The 23,684-nt window shown below is 40.7% G+C and overlaps 2 protein-coding genes across 2 annotated transcripts in view; both read right to left on the minus strand.

Annotated features, from left to right (window-relative positions):
- The window catches only part of ANO2 (anoctamin 2), a 182,092-nt gene extending 165,520 nt beyond the window's left edge, over positions 1–16,572 (minus strand). The window contains exons 1-3 of the mRNA XM_061357995.1: positions 15,953–16,572; positions 8,708–8,892; positions 5,436–5,837 (exon numbers count right to left, since the gene is read on the minus strand). Coding sequence (XP_061213979.1) covers positions 5,436–5,837; positions 8,708–8,892; positions 15,953–16,001 — 636 coding nt within the window. The 5' untranslated portion in view covers positions 16,002–16,572. The remainder of the gene's footprint in view (positions 1–5,435; positions 5,838–8,707; positions 8,893–15,952) is intronic.
- A 5,157-nt stretch (positions 16,573–21,729) lies between these two features.
- VWF (von Willebrand factor) overlaps positions 21,730–23,684 on the minus strand; it is a 132,919-nt gene continuing 130,964 nt past the window's right edge. The window contains exons 51-52 of the mRNA XM_061358144.1: positions 23,227–23,324; positions 21,730–22,053 (exon numbers count right to left, since the gene is read on the minus strand). Coding sequence (XP_061214128.1) covers positions 21,865–22,053; positions 23,227–23,324 — 287 coding nt within the window. The 3' untranslated portion in view covers positions 21,730–21,864. The remainder of the gene's footprint in view (positions 22,054–23,226; positions 23,325–23,684) is intronic.

Raw genomic sequence — 23,684 nt, forward strand, 5'->3', positions numbered from 1 at the left:
CATCATCAGTGCAGTGTGTCATCCCTCAGGGCTTCCTGTATTGCTCTTCAAACTGTCTCCATGGATTTAATTTGCAGATTAAAATTTCTGCTGCAAACAAGACTACTGATAATTAAAAAATGTTTTCACAAATTCATCTGTGAAGGAGCCAAGCAGTTGATTTTGTTATTTGTCATCCCCTATCCTACAAATGTCCAGCTGTCTCTCTGCTATGCCATAGCAGAGATATATAGCCAGTTCTGTGGACTTTTCATCTATCTAGCAATTAGTAAAAATGGAATTTATTCCTCCAGCAGGAGACAGAACTCAACACAGGATACAGTCAAATTAAGACAAATCTGGGAGGCTCTTTGGTATTTCTACCAGTTAAGTCTGGTAGAATAGCAAATTGTAAATATCACCAGAATACACACCCCAAATTTGCCATCATCTGAAATTCAGGATATTGAATGTATATTATCATTTCCCAACTTGCAGATGATTGATGAGATTTACCATTGCTGGACCAAGAGCTTTAGAAACATATACAGGGTCATTTTTTTATTACTCTTAAATTTTCTCTAAATCTCTCAGAAGACATTTTGACTAAGGTTTCTAGTGGCTGAGCATTAAGAGTCTGGATGCCAATTAAAATACAAAGAGTGAGACTGTCTGCCTATCTATTCAAGTCACAAAACAACCATTCAAAAACAGAATTAATAATATAGACTTTTCAGCTTTGACAGCATAGCCATTCTACCTAGCCACCATTATCGTAGACCATTATTTCAAATACTGATTGTACAACACCTGACTCCCATGGGGCCACTCGAAAATCCTCTCTAAAATGAAGACATAATTTCCTCTTAAATAGTTAATCAACTTCCCAATATTTTCATCACGTCCACTTCACTATCACTGAAAACCTTTCCTTGTACATTCAACTTTAATTTTATTAGAGCTGTGTATTACATTTCAGCCCCATATAAGTAACATAAAGGAGCAGAACATGTTTTAGCTAATTAATGCTCCTGTAGCTAGAGTCGTTGAAAAATAATCATCAAATATTTATATAACTGGTAGATGAAGAGGCCCCCAAAGACGTATTGGCTTGATTTAAAGACTGTACTAAGAGAGAATGAAATACAAAGTTCAAAGACCTACAGCACAAAAGACCCCAGTTTGCTTCCAGTGCTACATTACTCTGTATGCATTCTCGTTGGCTTCAGGAATCATTCATTAACATCGTTAAGGGTCTCGAACTCATAGTAAATTTCACTATCCTTTTAAAATTGTTAGCTACCAAGTTTTCCTCGGCACTTTAGATGAATGAACATTTTGAGACAGCTATAATATTTACACTGAGTACCAGCAAGATGTTTCACATTGTACTAAAAATCTAAGATGCTTTTCTATGAATTACCTGCAATTCATGTTGATAGATATTGTAAAATGACATCATTTTTACCAGGCTCTTAATTACTACTAAATTAAGTTATATCCATAACCTTGTAACTAAAAGTTTAAATATTTCATATCAGAAAAAAAGTTTTGTCAAGAAAAAAAGGTCTATCCAAATAAACTAAACTTCTGGCCATTGGAATCCCACTTTTTCACATTCTCTGGAAGGCAGCAATAACAAATGACAGAAAATTTAGGAAGTTGAAAACTAGTCAAAAATCCTTAATTCACAAATAATAATTGGATGGATATAGAGACAGATCATAATCTTGCCTATTTTCCAAATATTCAAAGGAGTAGTACTCCCATCTCCAAATACAAATCATATATCTTCATTTATTTTCTTGGTTTTATTCTTTTACAAACAATTTGACAATATAAATGAGAAAGGTGTTTGTCCCTAGTTATTCAGCATATAACAACCGCATTATCATCATATGGTAACAAACACATTACATCATGGAAATTCCCATTTATTCAAAAAGGTAGTTGTAGAAATACAGGTTTGTAAATTGTTGTAATGCTATCCTGTGTTCCTAGAGATGAAGTTCCTGACATCTAAATAGTTTTAGCATACAAAAGCAGCTTCTAGAGGAACTCCAGTATCCTGTGAGGTTAGTAGACTGAGTAGCCCTATGCAAAAGAAGTTGTGCTGAGTTCATTTAGGTTAATCAAGCTTACAGTCTTTACAAAGTAGGGTTAACTGAGTTCACAGATTAAGCAACGTTCCAGCCACAAAACGACTGATGCTCTTAGAAGTCATTAAATGCTGAATCAGCTGTATTGATGAATATATATGTCATGACTCCCACAGTATCGGTAAACATAGGACAATGGCTTAATCCCTTTTTTGTTTTGGTTTTGTTTGGGGTTGTTTGGTTTTTTTCTGCTCAAGTAATGAGGTTAACAAGAACCAGAACTACAATATAGGCCCTATTGAAGATAATATTTTACCTGTATAGCTACTATTGGCCACCTAGAAAGGACAGTGCAGAGTTGTTCACTGAAGATCACAGACGTAGGAAATAACCTATTGCTCCCGTTCTATTGCTACTGCTTCAAGTAAAGCCTGATGCTGTTTCAGGAATAAGACTGTGTTCAGGATATCTTGTTGTTCTTAAATTAATAATTTTCTATGTAAGACTGTATGCAGGTGACATTAAGTAAAGAAACTAAGGCCTGCTCTAACCCAGGGCTGTGGAGTCCCTCCCACAGAAGCTGCAGCACAGAGGACTGTTTTGAGGTACCTTTACAGCCAGCCCTCTGAGCAGGAGGTCGTACTTGTCTTAGGTCCTGGTCCAGAACATGTCGCAGTAGAGAATATTTCAACTTCCACTACTATATGAAAAAGATTCACCTGTTACACCAGCACTGAAAAAAATGGGAAAAAAGCCCCCCAAACAACCACAAAACCAAAACCACAACAAAACACGCATGTTCAGCATAAAACACTAGAAATGTAGTAGTTGAAAGTCCATTGTGTTACACACCAAAAATACAGCATACTGTGATTTAGACTGTTCTGTGTTTAGTGGACATATATTTTTTCCCAGGACTAAATTCAGAAGCTGTTTTCGTATCAGCTCAACATAAAATTTTAATCAACATATAAGGCCAGCTGTACCCTTCATATCTGCCTGATCAGCATGTTCTATGAAATTTACAGCAAGATACCAGGCAGCAGCTTCAGTATTATTTAGCATGACTTAACTAAAAAAAACCCAAATACTGAAGTGAGAAAAATAAAAAGAAGTAAAAAGCATATATCTTGGTCAGGGAAGAAAACGGATACTCATAGAATGAGCTAGGTTGGAAAAGACCTTTAAGATCATCAAGAACAGCCATTACCCCAGGACTGCCAAGACCACCACTAAACCAAGTCACTGAAGGCCTCATCTACATGGTTTTCAGTCCCTTCCAGTTTTTCATGAGATTCTGGAGGGAAAAACACTTTCCCCTTTTGATTAGGCAACCTGTGTTTTGGGTGGATGAAGTGACTATGTACATACACATCTACAGATAGAGAGGTGATGGAATTGCTTTTCTTTATTTTAATTTTCAAAATCAATTTATTTTTCTCATAGAAGAGCTGGTCACCAAATTATTTCCTCAGCACCTTCCAGTTCATTTACAAAGAGCCTTTTCCTCTTCAGACATAAAACCATGACAAAATTTTTTTCTTGATCAGCCCTCTGACATCATTTATTACTTTGAATGTTATTTAAGACCACTCGTCATCACTTGGAAACAGTTTAAACCAGAACTGGAATCCAGATGGACTTTGGATAAGTAATGAGTCCAATAATAAAATCCAAATCTCCTGTTAGACTTTTCAGGTTCTGATGAAATTCAGAGCTGAAAGAAGCCTCAAAAAAAAAAAAAAAAAAGTGTTCTCATGGGTTTTATGCAATTTGGTTATAAAAGTCATAGCAGTAAGGTAGTCATGCGTTAGCAGTAATTGAACCCTAATTGAACCAATGCTTAGCATAAAAGAATCAGGATCTGAGATCACTTTTTTCTGTTCAGTGCAGGGATGGCTCAGACAGTCTGTGCAGTGAAATACAACCCATAGCCACCTGCAACTTAGCAAACTGAGCAAGGAAATGTTAAGAGTTAAAAGGTCTTTTTATTTCTTTCTATTCCTGTCAGCGATTTAATGTACGTACACTATGCCAAGTCAGCTACATTCAGATTTTCAGATGCAATCTCTGATCTGGTCCACATTTTGGAAGTGTTGACTGGTTGCATTGAAAGCAGTATGAGCTGTAAGTTCTCAGCACCTCTGAAAAGACCTAAGTTTCTTAAATTTGGTGTCAAAAACAATAAAGCACCTAAAATTAGAACCCAGCAGGGACTTCTTTTCAACAGATATAAATATCTGTGGCTTTCAAAGAGGTCCAGAGTGATAGCACTGTGCTCAGAGCATCAGCATGGGATTTGGAAGACCCATGCTCAATTGACCAACTGGCTGCAGTCAAGTAACCTAACCACAGATCCCAGCTGATACAACCACAGCACTATCCAACATCTCACACATATAGAGAAAATAAATACGTTAAAGGCTGGAGGTTCTCCTGTTGCACTGTAGGAGCTGTTCATTTTACGGGTTAAAGTAGAAATAACACAAAACTTACATATCACTGGGAAGAAGGCTAAGAATCACAGTGAAAATCACCAAGTTATTCTGAGGAAATAGGAAAAGTCTTGACATGCTTTGTATTCCAGCAGATTAATTGACAGTCTTTCTTCAATTTAATAATACTAAAATGTAAACACTTCTTGTAAGAAAAGTGTGTTCACTGCATGCCATAACATTTAGAGAAAGAATATGTTTCCTGAAGATTGGAATTGCTACGTAACAGTGCATTAAACAATAACAACTATGTATTTTCCAGGGAGTAAGGACCAACCAACACAGAAAACCCCCTGCCATATTCTTCTTGGCTTCACACCATATTTTAGTCATGTATGGAATAGCTTGTACAACATATTTTTGCAGATCCCTAATTGCGGCTTTCCATGAAGACAGCATTTGGCCAAGGGCTGTTCAGTACTAACTACTGTTCAAGCAGTAACATGTCTTCAGAATTAGCAACTCAAGCTGGCCACAAGACATACCTCCAGGACATACTACACTTGCTGCAACTGCAGAAGCAATAGTGGGGCACTCAGTAATGCTGAGTTAGAAGGAAAGCTGCACATACTTATTCTTAAGAGATGGCATGGGTGTGATTTGCCTTTCAGTTAAAAATAATGCAGGGTAGGAATGAGGGCAGTTCAGGCTGAGTCCTAACACAAAGCCACAGCCAGGCTCCTGCCTCCCCACCAGTAGGGAGAGCAGCAGCAATGCTCTGGTGACCCAGTCAGTGCCAGGCTTCCCCACCAGCATAGCCCAGCCATGGTTACATCCTGCACAAGGCCACCTCCAACACCAAAGTAGCCACTATGCATGAGGCCACCCAGAGCTGCATGTGTGGAGCATGACCCCCTCTTACCTCAGGGTCTTTCTCTATTTCCAGCCCTGCTTCCACCAGGTTGCGTTCATACTCTTCCCGCTGCAGCCGCTTCTCCTCCTCCACAGAATCCAGCGGGCCAAGCTCAATCACCTCCACGCCCAGTGGCCCTGTCTGCTCCCGCAGAGCATGCTGGCCACCCTCCTGCCTCTGTGGCTCAGAACGGCCCTTCCCATTCCCTCCATTCAAAACCAGTGCCATGAAGGCAGATGCACGTGTTGGCTCCGGCGAGCCCACACCAGGTGGGTGCTGAGCAAGGCGTTTTCGGTAGTGGTAGGCTAACACATAGTCAACCTTTCTCTTGCTGTCCCTGAAATGCATGCCACTCGGGGATGCCTTGTCCATGGCCCTTCCCTGCGTCCCATCCAGGTAATTGTTTATAATCTGGAAGAGAAACACATGAGTCTCACAGACATGAAAGATAACAAGCTGAAGAAGGTGGCAGACCTGGGGTCTATGTCCACACAAGCCCATAAAGAAATGTGGAGTTAAAATTGGAAGTCAGCCAGGGGTAGCTATGACCTACAAACATGCACTCTGCTGACCAGATTAGATCACACTGACTCCTCTGACCATATGAAAAATAAAGTGGCTCAAGGTAACGGTTTTATCCCAGTGCATGGGATACCTACCTGACCAGCAGGTATGGAGGTACACACCAACACTGTTTCTCTGCCCTGCACATACACAGAACATACAGGAGAAGACACGCATTTTGAAGTGGGATGGAGAAATGAGAATAAGGATCATGTAACAGGTTATGAGAAAGGATGTGCTGTGAAGCAGAGCTGGGCAGGGGAGGGAAGCAAAAAACTTTGGGAAGAAAGGGAAGAAACTAATCAGAGCTAGAACAGGAGAAATATCCTCAGTCTAGTACAAGGGTAAGAAAGGTAGCACTAGATAGAAAAACTTTGGAAAATACCAGGCATTAGAGAGGATACACCCAATGGATGGCTAACGTATTTTAATATATTATGAAAAGACAATGTGACTAACCAGTAGCACTGCAAAAGGAAACCAGTGACTAAAACAATTCAAATTGCCTATGTTGCACTCCATCACTAGCCCTTGCCTCCCTGTCTCCACCCTCCATATCCTTCCAGGGTGAAGCTGCTTCTGTACTAACCTCACCAACATGCCCCAGCCTGAATAGCAATTCTACAACACTGATGTTTAATTCTGATACCAAATGTAAGGTGCTCACTTTGGCTTCTCATTCGCTAAAATAGCCAAACTAGTTCTTCCAAAACTGTTACTGGACATTTCCAGCTCAATGTTGTAGCTTATAGCCCTTCACAGAGCTCTCTACAGTGTCATCCATTAGAGTGACATCAGACCTCCAGTGACTAGAGAATAAGATACAGGCAAACAAACAGGGTCAATCTAATCCAAAGCAATCAGCCCACAACCAAATTCCAGACATTTATGGTTCCCATAGGTGGCTAAACCAGCAAAATTTTAACTAGTACTGATTACAGATTTCTTTCTCTCCCTAACTCCTCTTCCACTACATGTGCTAGAAGTCCTGGGTGCAGAATGAATCGAGCATGCTGTATGGCAATTTTCTTGTTTGTTAACACAAGGCAAATTTCTGAAGGCATTATATAAATGTGCATATTATTATGCAGCCAAATATCTCCCAGATTCTTGGTTTTCGTTGCTTTGCCTCACTTAGTTTCCCACAAAGTAGCCTTCAGTCACCATATCGCTAAATAATTCTTGGGTTTATGTGCATACTACATCCTTCATTCTTTCACAAAATTTTCACCAAATAATCTGTTCTGCATGTTACACTTGTCACACACTTTATGTGTGAAGTGTATATGTAGTCCCCTTAGGCATATCTAACCTTAGACTCAGCACTACATTCTGGCAGAATAATACTGCTTGGGAGACAGCATTTTATTGCAATTCCCTATTTCCTAGTTAGATACATTTTCATGTAGTACTCACAGGCAGTCCATGCAAACCTCCTGGATCATCCATCTCTCCCACAGTGAAGAAAAGCCCTTTGAGGATTTCTAGTCTCCCTTCCTGAGAATTTCACTCTATACAGCACAGAAGTAATGATGTCACCACCACCAGGTCACTGGCACAACACAATACATTAGCTGACTCTAGAGCAGATGAGCTCTAAGCATCCCCTCCTCTTATTGGAGAGAGCATGGGCAGAAATGAGAAGCACAAACCAAACACAGGAGAGGGAACAAGGAGGCTGGAAAACATGAAAAGTGATTAAGCGATTTTCCTGTTTATTACTCTGTGTAGTCAGCTGCCACATCTCAGCCACCTGAGAGAGCACCATAGCAACATTTGATGTTGCTGGAGTTACACAGAATAAGATGAAGAGATACAACAACACCTCTCTCTCTGCCTCTCTGTTAAATCTTTTCTTCACCCTCAGCATCAAAATGCTGTCTACATTTTATGGGCATCTATCGCACAGAAAACAAATAAAGGTTCCCAGAAATTTCATTGAGGATATTTTCTGTCCCTATATTTGGCCTGCTTTCTTCACTATGTGACATTCTGGCACAAGAAGACCGTATTAGGGAGGAACACAGATAAATTGCAATTTCCAAAATGTCACTGAAGGAGCTATAAAGATCTTTCTTTCCCTCTCACAGCCACTGTAAATGTCAGAATCAGTGACTTAAATGACCGTCTTCAGTCCCACATTCATTACTTCTTGAAATTTCCAAGACAAGCAGCCAGCACACCAAGCAGTAAGGAAACAGGAAAGGTAGGAACAGCATTTCATGACAATTTTATTCTAGTCCTCTAATAGTAAATTTATCATTACAAGCATATCCCAAGTGGTGTCTCCTCTAGCAACAGCTCTGCTCTGAATGCTGCAGCCACACTACACTTTCACCTTCTAGTCCAGCCTAGACTAAAACCTGAATAGGGGTCTTCACAGGGATAGCTAACTTACTTAGTCAACAACCCGCACATATTTTCCTACCCTAGGGGTAATAGCAACCCCCTCATTCCTACTCTAAAGGATTTAGAATAAAGTAAATAATTAAGAAAGCCTGATAAGACTACTACAGTAGTAATTCATTCTTGCTGTACACTAAGAGAGCTACTGAACCACCTAAAGCTGTAGGATTAGTTTACTTGCATAGTCACTTTTCCCAGTACACCATGGATTTGCCTGCATGACAGGAGTGTGACATGCTTTGCCCAACCTGCTTCTTTTCTTTACCTCAGAGGCATTAGAGGTAAGTCAATGAACATAAAGTCAGACTTACAGAACTGCTGAAGGACTCCATACAGCTCGATGCTTCAAAAGCTCCATTGATCTTGCTGCTGTGCAAGGAAGTCCGGTTCTGAGGAACTGTGAGGTATTTGCTGTTGTATGCTGAAAAAGAGACCCTTGCTGATTTTACTTTCTTCCGTCCATTCAGAGTTGGGTGTGAGGAGGTTAGAGGAAAGTCTGAGAATAAGATAAAAAGTATTTTTATATAAAGCAGGTTTCGTGCAGGTAGTTTCTTAAAAGAACAGGAAATGCTGCAGTTAATAGACACTATTTAACTTTAGATGCTGTGCTTCAGTAAATGTAGAGACACGCACACAACTGCAGAGGAACAACAGGTACTTACTTACCTGTGTGAACTGCCAGGGAAGGGAGAACAATGACACAGCACTGCACTTAGCTCAGAGCTACACTAGTTGGTCAACAGCATCTGGACTCTTGCACTTCAGTCATGAGGTTAGGAGCTGGAAAGTGTGCTTTGCAGCTAGCTAAGCACCTTGCAAGACATGAGCAAGCTATGTGTCTTCAGTGACTGCACCCTGGTTTTCTGGATGCAGCATTCATGCCAGATGGAAGCCAAATGACTGGGAAATTAACTGAGACACATTTGCTTACAACTAGGCCCGAAACAGGCTGCATTTCAGTTCTAGTGTGGTGTGAGCAAATCTAGTGGCATCACGTACAGGTACAAACTTCTGGTTAACAGTCATTCTCCACTACGAACTCTTAACTTTTGAACATGTCATGGAGTGAAATTCTCATAAAGTACATACAGTAAAGTTGTAAAGAACATACATAAAGTTTATACCTACGTGTTTTGGCTTGAGGGACTAATCATAGAATCATAGAATAGTTAGGGTTGGAAAGGACCTTAAGATCATCAAGTTCCAACCCCCAGCCATGGGCAGGGACACCTCGCTCTAAACCATATCATGCAAGGCCTTGCCCAACCTGGACTTGAACACTGCCAGGGATGGAGCATTCACAACCTCCCTGGGCAACCTATTCCAGTGCCTCAACACCCTCACAGGAAAGAACTTCTTCCTTATATCCAGTCTAAACTTCCCCTCTTTAAGTTTTAACCCATTACCCCTTGTCCTATCACTACAATCCCTAATGAAGAGTCCACCCCCAGCATCTCTATAGGCCCCCTTCAGATACTCGAAGGCTGCTATGAGGTCTCCACACAGCCTTCTCTTCTCCAGGCCCAACAGACCCAACTTTCTCAGCCTATCTTCATATGGGAGGTGCTCCAGTCCCGTGATCATCCTCGTGGCCCTCCTCTGGACTTGTTCCAACAGATCCATGTCCTTTTTATGTTGAGGACACCAGAACTGCACACAATACTCCAAGTGAGGTCTCACAAGAGCAGAATAAGGGGGCAGGATCACCTCCTTCGACCTGCTGCTCACACTCCTTTTGATGCAGCCCAGGATATGGTTGGCTTTCTGGGCTGCAAGTGCACACTTAAGCCAGCTCATATTCATTTTCTCATCGACCAGCACCCACAGGTCCTTCTCCACAGGGCTGCTCTGAATCTCTTCTCTGCCCAGCCTGTAGCTGTGCCTGGGATTGCTCTGACCCAGGTGTAGGACCTTGCACTTGGCATGGTTAAACTTCATGAGGTTGGCATCAGCCCACCTCGCAAGCGTGTCAAGGTTGAACCCTTTAGTTTTTTATGTGTTCCTGCTCCCCATCTCTTATGTTGGTAAATTACATGGTCACAATGCAGCATAACAGAGAGTCTGAAGGGAAGAGGGAATTACATGCCACTCCCTGTTCACCACCACCACTGGTGAGCAATATCTCTGCCATAGAGTAGGGTACTGCAGTAATGGTGTATAAGAATGCTCAGTCACAGGTAGGAAGTGGAGAAAGTCAATCCCACACAGTCAGCAGCCCACTGAAAAAATTATGATAAAAAGCAATAGGTATAGAAACTGTTTTGACATACAAATGTTTCATACTCTTTCCCCCTCTAGTGGTGCCATAACTGAAATGAGATTTATTGATCTTTACCCATAGCTTCTTTGGGAAGCTTATATGGGAGAAAAACTATGGTTTGGTCCTTCAGGCATTAGAGCTTTCTAACAGGGAGAAGACATAGATGTAGCAGAACCATCTGCCCAAGTAGCTGTCCCACTTCCACTAAAGACATAAAGCAGCACGCTCCTCTATGGTCAGGACTTTTGTCTTCCCAAGGAAGAAGAAATAACTGGAACATTCACTGGCTCCCATCTACCAAGGGAGACACTACATCCATAGCACATTGCTAGAATCTGGAAGTCATATTTCCCCCTTATTTATCTGAAGCCCTTCTATGCCCTCTACACAGGCTAAATCTACTTATCCACAATCATGTGCTAAGATAGAAGCCAGTAAAATGCTAAAAAGGAAAGTGTTTGAAGAGAGGGGGACCTGACCCCTAAATGTTATGATTATTATTCTGTTTCCTGTCAGTTATAGATTAGGGTCCTGCAGCACTTGAGCAGTACAGTAGATTGACTCACCAGTCTTCCTTTTCTGATCTCTGAAGGAGACTCACACTTGGTTTACTTTAATGACTCGTATAATGATGCCACAAGGGAAACTCCAAGGAAAATAATTAGTAAGTGAAGGTTTCATTCCCAAAGGCTGCACATAATGTTTCTCCAGTATTTTCAGCCTGAGCCTGGGATATCTCACAAGACCTTTGCATAGCCAATTAAAGACCTTTTTTTCTTCCCAGTCTTTTTAACTAGGTCTAAGGAAAAAAAAATAAATAAATCTGCAGTTCATTTATAATGAAATTATTTCATTTCCATTATGTTCCCCAACCTTCAGAAACTGTATCACAAACCCGAGGTTCGCTGGTGAGACAGTCAGGGACTTCCAGGCAGAATAAGTTTTTTGATGGAAATACAATTTCCAAATCTGTACTTAGAAGACTCCTGTTTTCCCAAAAGCTTTTCATCTTCCCAAATCAAACTGACTGAACCAAAATGTTTTGTTCTGAATGAGTTCCATATTTGACAGTGCTTGACTGTGGTACTGCAGCGCTTCAGGGGCTTCTGCTTCAGATGCTGCCTGACCTCATTCTACCCTGTAAGCCTTTACAACATCTGGCCTTACGTGTTCTCATTCTGTAAATATTCTAGAGGAATTAGTATTGATAGAAACAAGCTGTGTGCATATGCATGTGCACATATATATACATTTTTATACATGCACACATGCATAGCTTTGGTGTATACATATATATATATCTCCCCAGAGAACAGAAGTAGAGTGAATCTTGAATTCAACCTGGAAAGCAAATGTTTAAGAACTACACTCACTCTAGAAAAATAGCCTGGGAAGCATCCCTCCAGTCAAACTTCATTAAGTTGTAAATGGCTTCCAAAGACAAGGTACAGCCAGGACAGAGGTCAGTGGCCAGCTCTAGCTCCAGCACCAAGTCACAGCCAGTAATAATCTACTTGTTCACTCAGACTCCCTGCACTCTATTGCTTCAGTTCTTTGTGAATTCAAAATCTGGTCATATGTGCACCAACTGACCTTGTCATTTGAGCTTCCAGTTCCCTGTCTAAAGTGCAGAGATGAAGAAGCTGCACACACTATACTGCCAAAAGTCTTTCCAGCCTGAGAGAGTGTATTAAAGGGCCACAATGCTTTGAAAATATGCAGTAAGGGAGTTTAACTCATTAGGAGCTCTGTATCAAATCCTGAGTAACAGCCAATTATCTGATCTAAGTGGTCCAGATGACCAGATTATCATAGGCACAACTACTTGCAGAATATGTTGTCAATGGTTTGGCCACCAAGAGCACAGGTACTGGGCTGCTTTCATTTATCTTCCTCTTTTTCCAGTTAAGTATCAGAAATGGGACACCACAGAAGTGTACCTGTACTCACACAGACTCCTCCACAAGGCTTTTCAAACTGTCTGCAGTTTAGGAGCATTACTGACAAACTTGTTATTCCTTCTACCCTCCATATAGGTATGAAAAGGAACTACTTCAATTTACTGTTTCTATGTAGAATTCCTTAAATGTATCTTCTTTGGAAGTGGTATATGTAAATAAGATGTCCCATGCTTATATATGTGTTCTTTAGGTCCCCACTAAGGTAATGACTCCTCAGTTTCTGAACATGCATATGTAGAGTTACTGATTCCAATACAGCTAGGCACACTGTACAAGCATGCAAGTGTTTTCATCACACTGCAGTTTTCTTTTTAAAGCTGCCACCTCTTGTCTCTTTAAAATACTGCTTATTATTTAGTATTTCAATTAAAGAGTTTCAGACACAAGGGAATGCCTGTTAATTAAATAAGTCTTGGTCCAGCTTAAAGGAAACAGGTCACCTGAGAAAATGTCTAGGAATAAAGTTTTACATAAGAAATCCATTCCTTACTCCATATTACTTGAAGAAGAGGTCCAATAGGTTTTAGTAAAGACAATTTAGATTAGAGCAGTGTTCTTGGACTCCTTATTTGAATAAAAGAAGATGGAATTTGACTGCTAAATTTCAGATATCTGACATTCTTTCTTTGGGATGGTTTAAGAACCGTTTAGATGTTTAGCCCCCTACTACTTAACTGCTTCTACTAAAATCAGTCCTATAACTAAACTCAGCATTAGACAGTTCTCTCTATAAAGAGTATTTCTTCTCTGATCATATTGTGGAGGCTGGGAAGGAGAGGAGAAACAGTGTTATGTGTAGCCAGATGTAAAGGGACATGACTGAGATAGGGGATTCCTAACCCAAGAGATTGCCCTTGCTGAGTGCCCTGGAAGCTCAGGATGTGGCATTTCAAACTGAATTTTGGAATGGGGTCCAGACAGGCAGAGACACCCAGGTTGTCAAAGGTATTAGTAAGCACTTGTCATAAGTGGTTTTGCGGTTCCTATCTGCAGTCTGAGAAGTACTGTATGAGCACTCAAATCACAGGCTGCAAATTTGGATCTTATGTCTTTTGGTGGAAACTCATCTGTGGGAAGTGGCAAACCTGAAAAATTATGTTTTCTGTTTCTAGCTCTACTTCTTCCTCCCTTTGGCTGCATCTCCAGTGTCATTCCCACAGAGCATGTGGCTGGGACAATGTATTGAAGATGGAAAGGAGGCAGGGAATTGTGTGGGGCTATGGTGCCCACTTTAAACCCTAGCAGGACTGCTCCATCTCTGACTTTGTCTTCCTGTTACTTCCTCTAAGCCACACCTAAAGTTTCATTTTCCAGAAGCTTCCTCCCAAGTTTCACTTATTTATGGTTGGCTTCATATCCTCTAAACTGAAATTTGCTTTAATATACCATGTAATGTACCATGCTGCATTAGAGACAAATCCAAAAATCCTTGTCTGTCTTTAATTCCTATGATTCTTAAAAGGCATTAATAGCAGTCATGAAGAAACCACACTGTACTGTATCTGTATTGACTTTGGTGGAGCTCTGCATAAGAAGTAGTTCTGGCACAAGCTGAGCTTCTTCCTGTATCACCATGCACTTTGAGACAGGTCAGGAAGCTGTTAATATGCAGTAAACAAAACAACTTGTCCATAATCCTCTGGCCTTTTAAGTGAGTGTATATTCACTGATTCTTTAAAGTAAGAATTCCTGATGCAGATAATAATAACAATACTCTTGCAGTCATTTTAAGGAAAAGGAGCTCTATGGCTGTCTACACCATGGGTAAAGTTGAGCCTGGAGCAGAGCATGGTAGGACAGAGCAGTGAATGACCCTGCTGACAGGGTGCCCAGAGGCAGAGCAGCAAGTCCCGGGCAGGTTCAGGGCTGGAGACAGTGATCAGGGTCAGACACAGCTCAGTGATCCCTCAGGAAGATGTAGCACGGGTAGGGGTGAGCTGTAAAGCCTCAGCTTGAAAGCAGTTCCCAGAGGAAAGGAGGGCAGGTTCTCACTTCCAGCTCTGGTTGGTGAAGAAGCTGGCCTTGGATTCAGACGGCTGAACTCTTAATATGGGCCACTGAATGCCTAGAAGGGGGATGAGCTCTGAGCCCTGACAGTCTGCCCCTGAACTGCTGCCAGAAAAACAGCCTTGCAGCACCTCAGATAGACAAGGGCAAGCAAAGGGAAGTATGGTTCCTTGTTGGCTTTGACTGACCTGAATACTGTAGTCACAGATACAAATGTAAAAACCTGTGGCTGTGCTCCTGTAGTGGCCACTTGTGCACAGAAGCCCTCACCTCTAGCATTAGGAGCATGAAGAATGCACCTGAGTTAAAGGAGATGCTCACTCACCTCTGGCACACACCATTAGTCAGAGGGTCTCTTAAAGGGTGAAATCATTAACCTTAATGGTCAAGAGTGAAAGAAATGGTAGAGTTGTGGAAATAGATGTGGGAGATACACGGTATAAAACAAAAACCTGAGCTGCCTTATGAATGTTTGTATTACCTGAAAACTTAATGGAGATATATCAACATAATGTAACTGTGCATATAACTTTACAGATTCCCATCTTGTTGAGTTATTGGGGGGGGGGGGGTGGTTAATCCTACTCCACATGTTAAAGTTACAGAAAACACGTGATTTCTCTGTCATAAAGTACATATCAGGACCAAATCTGACTGATAGAAAAAGGACACTGTAATAACTCAAGAAAGATCAGCAGTAGGTATTAAATCTAATGTCTCTTTGCACAGTGTGGTTTGCTATACAAATAATTTCACGAAGTTTGCAGTTCAGAGTACATGGCAGAGCTACAGCTCTGATAACAATGGAAACAACCACAGAGCTTTCGACTGCAGCATTAGAATAATAGTGACACAATATCAACACTGGACATTATTTCATAACTGGGAACGCAAACAAAAAGGTTTTATGCACTGAGAAGATTTGTTCCTTGTGTATGGGAACTGAAAACTCCTTGCTGCACATTGTCTCCTGAAAAAGGATATTGCTCGTTTCCCCCATTGCATTGCAATAAGGCAAATGCAGATGGAAAGAGCAGAAGTCCAGCACAAGACATTGCCTAGTTATTGTCTTTTCCACGTGGACCACAACAATGACCCACAGCTGCACTCATGAAGCTGCAGAAGAAATGAACTCTACGTGTTTTATCTTTGAGCTGTCTCTATGTAACCTGGGCCACAGATTTTTGGTTTGGTTTGTTTTTTTTGAAAATGTCCTGAAAGAAGACAGAGAACTCCTTTCAAAGTATTTCTTTCTCTGTTCCCCACCCCCTTTCCACCTAGTCAACTTCATAGGCAGCAATTAACAATAAAGCAGAGAATAAACTTACCGGGCGTGTGTGTTTCCATGTTGCCTGGAGGTTTGGCTGGAAGTTGCATCAGTGCTAATAGGATGTGGCTACACTGATCATGTGCACAATCTGCTTCTGCACTGGCTTAAGTAGTGAACAGCACTTCTATTTCCATCCTGGCTTGATCCTGCTTTACAGAAACCACAGACTGAAGCTAATTAGCAAGACCTTCTGTTTTGGTGATTACAATCTTGACAGGCGAAAAGGCAAAACTCCCATGACCTGAGAGGCCATAGCAACTCTCTGCTGTAACTTCAGCATCTTCTGTTCATGCTCCATAATGTCTCAACAAGCAATGTAACAACAGGCGTATTTTGTCTTAACCCCCCAGAAGGCAGGGGAGAGGGAGTGGAGGAGAGGAAGGAAAAAAGCTAATGTAAAACCAGGGCTTTAGAACAGAGCCAGCTTTGTTCCAAAAAATGTTATTCGAGGATTAGACTATCTTGGAGGGATTTCTGTGGGGAAGAGTGTCTTTATATCTGCACAGCTTTACGGTGCTTCTAGGTAGGAGGTAAGTGCAGAAACCTTTTTATAAGGCTCTATCTCAACTACTCAAGTTACCTTACTGCCTGAATGCAACACTGTCATTCCTGCATGAAATATTCAGGGGATTATCTTGTAATCAACTGTCTAATCAGAGCAGGTGATGGAACCTGCTTAACCTTCAATCTTAGAATTTAAGCAATGCACTGGGAAGAAAAGTTGTTGATGACTAATACCATCTGAGAAAATACTTTTATTTGCTACTGATAATTGGTGGGATGTGTGATTGTTTGGAGTTCAAATGTTTTTCTTCTTTTAGCCTACTTATGACACTATGACAGTTTTTCTAGTGTGAGAGGGGGAAACGGATTTATCTAATGACTGAATAAAGTGTTTCTACTATCTTGTGAATTAGGATTGTGCACATCATAACTGACGAGAATAGCAGTTGCCTGTATCACACAGAGATGTACTGATGCACTATGGCTATGCTATCAAAGATGCTGAGTTTATACAGGGAGCAGTGTGTCTTTTGTGTCTTAAAGCTTGGGCTGGGTGCTGTAAAACTTTCCCAGAAAGGCTAATGAACACATAAGGAGCTTTAAACCCTGGACAGATTGTCACTAGGTAGTTGCCCTTTTAGTGAAACAGCTATGGGCAAACCAAAGAGAGTGAGGTTAAATTAGGTGACTGTGTTCATCTGTTTACTTTGACTCAACTGAAGTGCTAGGCAAGGAATTTTATGTGTCACTTATGCTAATGTTATATAGCTAATTTTACTTAAAAGGGAGAGTGGTCAGGACCTCTGAGTCCATCCTGAACAGCTTTATATTGTCAAATATTTCTGCACTATAATTTACCCCTGACAAAAGAGGGAAAGGAGTGATTAGGGTCTTTCTTCATGCATACAGGGAAGACAAGTACATTAAAAGGGACAGAATACCTTTTCAACACTTATTCTAGTATTCACATAGAATAATGTCTTCAGATAGGAAAAGTGAAATTGCCCCACTCAGATACTTGCTCTTCTTACTCTGCTAGTATCTTGTGTTAATCTCAGAACTTCATTTAGAAGCTTACTTCAGTTACAAATGGGGAAAAACCTAGGTGCCATAGCTTCTGAACTGGCTAATCTGAAAAGTACTAGATTGCAGCAATCAGTAAAATAATAATAACATAAAAGGGTGTTCTCAGTTACTGTCTGTGGCTCTCTAGCAAAGGGGATGCTACTTCATACAGACTTTTTTGTTTGCACATTAGTCCATGCATACAAGTTTTCTGGTGGTGTGCCTGCAATTTTTTATTGCACTACCACTCCATCCATTTGAAAAAAATTAATTGCTTTTTGCTTGATCTCTTTGCTCAAATGTCTGCAGCAGCACAGATCTCAATTTGGTTCATGTTTACCTGTTACAGGGCAATGGTGCAATCATATAGAGCTCCTGGTAACTTTCTGTTAACGAAGCAGGATCAGGGAATACCGCAAGGTAACTCCTGAACTGCATTTTGCCTTAATGTTTTATAATGAATTAATCTGCTCCCTGGACAGAGAGCAGAAAACTTGATGAAAATTATGCTATTTTATATCCACATTACATGCTGCACTAACTAAATGCTAACACAGAAAGGCATACCCAGTAACTGTGGAATAGTATAGGAACATAGAGCCAGGTCTTGCTGGGATCCCTCTGGACACAAAGCTCTACTTGCACAGGTTCGAATTACGAGCTCCTATAAGCCATAAGGATGAGTCCATTACGGCTAATACAGTTAGCACAGGTAGTAAATAATATACACAGAGGCAATATGATAGGGAGCAGTACCCAGCTGGCTAAAATGGAACTGGGTCTGTAATCTATTTTTAAGGACATTTTCCAATGGTCATATCCTGGCCATCATGTCTTGGCATCACTGTATTTCCTGAGGTACCTGCCTATGTTGTTAGTTGATAATGCAAAGCTGTGACAGATAATACAAATATGGCAGATTGTGTTTTACCTGCTGTAGAGGAGTAGTGCATCCAAGTCTGTAAAAGTTACCAGAGAGATTAGATGCTTTTAATGATTAAGAAGGCTCCTCCCCAGATCCATTTAATTTTTCTGTATATCTATCCTGTAGCATGCTCAATGATCCAGCCGGTCTTCTGAAGTGGTGGGATGCATTCTGAACCAACTCTCAGAAGGGCAATGGTAGCTATAAACCATCAAGACTCACAAGTGGCATGTACAAGTTAAAAAACAATGATCTGGGAAGCCTGGATGCTGCTGGTGAAGATCAATGGAACAGTCTGATGTACAGCACTGTCTAATGTGCTATTACACTGCTACAGCTCTTTACTAAGCAGGTACTTGATTATAGGCTTGATTAGGCTCTTTGCTTCTGCCAGGGAAGAATGCTTCTAAATTATACTAAAATGAAACTGGGCTATGAAAAACACCATTGAAGCCTGCATGGAAGAAGTCTGAGCCCGTTGCCTTACTCGCACAGTACACTATAGCCTTACAGAAATCACAGCTCTTTTAGGGCAGGCTGGCTGAAAAAGTTTGATTCTCATGTACCAGCACGTAAAACCCAAAACTTTATGTACGTATCAATCTGTTAAGGGAGGCATTATAATATTCCCTTCCTCTTGTTATTTCTTGCTTTTCTGTTTCCGTGACAGGATTTTCAAGGAAGAAGCTCCTTCTGGCCTTGAGCACAACAGGGCCTTGTCTTTGCTTGGAATATATAGGTACTAGCCAGGCCTGAATAATAACATATAGACCATACAGAAGTCCACAGAACTCTATTTTGTAAGAAAAAGGAATAAGCTCTCATGGGATGTATTATGCACCCACTTTAGTCCACACACTGGCATGAATGCCTGAAAGCAAAATTACAACCAAGAGAGGTGAAGAAAAGTTATATAATATGAGGCATATTCTTGAACTGGGGTAAAGTATTAATACAGTTCTTCTTATTCAGTTCCACTGAGATACCTCTGCTATGAGTTTGATCCCATAACCAAGCAGTTTTCCAATAAATAATCTGGAGCTTCTTAGGAAAAAATACTAATTGCTCTAGTCTGAAAGCCAATGTATTTAAAGTCTGTTTCTTTCTTGATACACTTAGATCCACAAGTTTTTTTCTTGTTAATTGAGGTGGGAGTGAAGAAAGCAGGAATGTTTGCCTGCTTGTTCATCCATTTTGTTGCTGGTGCAAAATACTAGTTGTATGTGTCTGCTTTTCAGAAGTTCCAGAAAACTGTAGCTCCCTGCAGATGCTCCTGTCTGTTCTCCCCATGTTGATTAGCTGGTGCCTGCCTCATTCAATTATCTGATTAGAAGACATGTCTGCAGCTGTGAAGCCTTAGGCTGCAATCCTGTCAGCTTTCATGAGCTAAGAAAGGTCAGTCTGGGTGAAGGCACCAAATAAGGGGTATAAGTGATGGTAAGGGAAGAGGAAGACATTGTCTTTTACCCTCTGTCCACCTTTTTCTCTGGTCCACTCTGTTATTGAAGCTGTTCTGGAACTTCCAGGAGCTGGTTATTTGCAGCTTCAGGTGAGCTGCTGCACAGCTGATTACCTGGTTGACCCAAATCCATCTATCAATGAGCTTAATATTCAGAGCCAGCTACAATGAGAAACTAAAGTGAGGATGGAGGAAAACTGGTGACAGAGATCTACTGCAGCAAGTGGGGCTGGCGATAATTAAAATATGGTTTCTCTCCCTGGGATTATTGTAGTCCCATAGCAGAAGAAACAGATGCATAGAAGGCCTGCACTTCTCCCAGGACTGTCCAGCAATATGAGATGTCTTGAATGAACAATAAAGGAAAAAAGGGCCCACAATTCAATGTGTTGAATCCACAGCTGAATGGCGAAAGAGAAGCAGCAGAGAACTGCCTGGCTCCTCTCAAAAAGGAATACAACTTGCCTTTTAGTTGAAAGCACAGAGGGAGTTTTTGTTTGCTCCCAAAGGGAGCCATTCATGTAGATGGTGAGGTGTTTTGACCCGTTTAACCATGTGACATTGGCATTCATGTGGGGAGCAATAGCTCTTCACCTCAAAACTTTCCTCCCTCTGACCCAGGGGCAGTGGTGACAATGACCTCTGAAATGCCTTGCATTTCTGCAGATGTCAGCCTTAAAGCTGCCCAAGAATAACCTGATATTCTGATCTTTTCTGCTGTGCTTCTCAGGAGCACTCTTACCCTTCAGAACTTCCATGTATACTTTTCACTAGTTAAAGGACACTTCTGCTAGAGTTGAAGAAACTATGATTTATTTTTCTTTCACCCATAACCTATTCCTAAGCCTCAATGATTCCATCACAAACATATGGAAAGTTTGGGGGTGCTGCTTTTTTTTCTTTTTTTTTTTTTTAATACAACTCATATATCTGATTTATATATATATTATCCTTTTTATTTTAACAAAGGTTACTTCAAGGAGAAGTTTAAATATTTTTGTCTTTCACAAAATGAAATGGAATGAACATATTTTCCTTTCTCAGACTTTTGAGAAATTAGTACTTCCCTATGAAACTACTTGACTGGGATCAGATACCACCAGCGTCAACAACCCTCTGGAAAATCTTTTATCTTCCACGGCCTGACCAGACCAAGCAGAATTTAAATCATGCTAAATTTATCCTGGCAGCAGTAGCTAAATTAAACATGCTGCTGACAAGTCCACATTTGAAAGAACTCTAACTTTTGTAGCTAATGCAGCAGATGAAGTTCTGGCATCTGGGAATAAGGGAGAATACTGATGAGCTTTCTCTTCAAGTTGGTCTGTGGAAGTGCTGAAGTAAATAGGTAAGAGCTGTCTCAGCCCCAGTCACAAGTATTGGGAACTTGCAGAAGTCACACAGCCTGGCCTTGACACACAGTTTCTTTGCATTTGGCTTCAGGAGGAACATGTATACTCATTGTAGAAAGATATGTGGTTGCCAGAGCCATAACCAGTATTGTTTGTGTACAAAGAGCCTATTTCCTATGAAGTCTTATGCCATAATTACTGTACTCCCTGACTGGAGGAGAAAAAAGACCAGAGACCTTAGTGACACACTGAGGTCACTGAAGCAGGGAATGCAAGTGTAATGTCTCTGAAGACAATGCTAAATGGTTTAGGATATGTTCTTTCAGTAGAAACAACTGTTGCTGTGTTGTGGATTTGCTTTTTTTTTTTTTTAATAGTAATGTGGATTACTTTCTATGGTGAAGATGAAGAGAAACAATACAATCTGCAATCTCTCTTCTATAAACCAACCCAAGAATAATCAAATAATATTCTATTGTGCTAATAAGTTTTATTGCTTGCTACATTGATACAGTTAGTCAGGATTCTACTGGATAAAAGTGTCTACAGAGCAAAAATGATCATCATAAAACTTGAGATTAAAAAACTGGGCTTCTTGGAAATATTCAGTCTGTACACTTCCGAGAATAGCATTCACACTGAGAGGCAGAAGGGATGTAATGCTGCACCACCGTCCCGTTAGCACACCGAAGGGGAATTGTGACTATGGTTGTTTGAGTTGCTGTACAGCAGCTGCACAAGTCTTCCCATTGCCCTGTCTGAACAGAGTATCTGGTATTGCTTCTGCACTTGCCCTAAATGAAGAAACAACAACAAAAAAAGAAATACCAAGTTTGAAGTGTTTGAAGGCAAGTGTTTCTGTTGTTCTTAAAGCTTCCACTCTTGTTAAGGCTTGTGTAGCAAATGAAGGCTTTTTGCCCTGTAACTATCTGAATAGCTGGGGCATGTATGCTATTAGTATTTCTTCTCTTTGTTTCCATTCTTTTTCCAGTAGTCATGGGAAAGGTAGAGACTAATTTTGCCTACTGCCTTAACTAAAAGAAATACTCAAGAGGCTGGGTGGAAGCCACCTTCATGACTGCCACTCTTCTATGCTATAGTTTGGATTGTATACAAGGGATGTACAAAATTTTGCTTATCTCAGATTGAGCAGCTATCCTGCTACAACCCAGTCTAGGAAGAGAATGTCACCTTCAGTTCCCAGTCTTGGAGAGATGGGAACATCCAGAATGGAAGCCACGCTCCTGTTTCAAATGGAAATTGTCCTAAACAGTGTAAGCACGATGGGCAAGAAATTAAACTTTAATCTGATTATGGAAGAAATGTGCAAGACATGCAGAAAGCAACGGCTTAGTGCTCAGGCTAATAGAAAAGTCAGGGAGCTTATAGAAAACAAAAGTCAAATCATATAACCATAGAGTAATTAGGGTTGGAAAGAACCTTAAGATCATCTAGTTCCATGGAACCCCTGCCATAGGCAGGGACGCCTCACAATAGTATTGAAGTTTAAATGTCTTTTAAAGTATTATGCATCTAAATACCTATTTAACACTCAGTCAACTTCAGACCCTGAAGAGGGATATGTGGGCTTAACTGTAGACTCAGATCTGAAAATCACTTCAATAATACTGAGATAAAAAATTATTTTTTATGTAAGTCTTAGCAAAGACACTTCAAGTCACTAATTTCTGATGGAAGCAAAGGAGGGTGGTACAAACAAAGCCTTTGTGTCTAACACATGCTACTTTCTTCACTCTGGATTAAATAGGGATAATTCAGCATCACCAAATTACTTTAGGAAATAAGTGCCAAGGAGATTTACACTCTCTGAGTGAATCAGTGAGAAGGCAGAAAGTGATACTCCATTTGCTAAAGTGAATCTATATCTAAGGCAAAGGTTTCCTTGTGGAAGAGTGTAAGGGGGCAAGGGCAGGTCTTGGGGCAGGAGGATTGTTTTTGTTACTTACCTCGCAGTGAGAAATAGGCACTTCCTTATCAGCCACACATCCATTGATATTACCATACTGCAGTCTGGTACTTACTGGTCGACATTCCACTTCCACACCTACCAAGTTTAAAAAAAAGAAAAGAAAAGAAACAAAGCATTTCAGTGCTGACAATTGGTCTGGGGGATTTTTTTCACTTCCCTTTGCCTTATTACTGAAATTGCTGTTGTGTACAGGAAAAAGATAATGTACATGAAACCCAAATAATCTAATCAGAGAAACAGTGCACCCTGACCTGGCTATTCCTGAGGCTGTCACAGGAGAGAGATCCAATTGTCTTGGGATGATGCCCTTCAAGATGAGTCAATGGGATCAGTTCTCTGGATTACCTTACAGACTGAGGTAGGTCACTGCCTACAGAACTGTGTGGGACTTCTTATGAGATGCTAGGGAAGAGTATTTTGCAATTGGGATTTTTA

The sequence above is a fragment of the Neopsephotus bourkii genome, unplaced genomic scaffold, assembly GCF_033783945.1.
Source record: "Neopsephotus bourkii isolate Nb327-2 ecotype Australia unplaced genomic scaffold, CSIRO-AGI_Nbou_v1 NB_107, whole genome shotgun sequence".
Taxonomy (NCBI): domain Eukaryota; kingdom Metazoa; phylum Chordata; class Aves; order Psittaciformes; family Psittacidae; genus Neopsephotus; species Neopsephotus bourkii.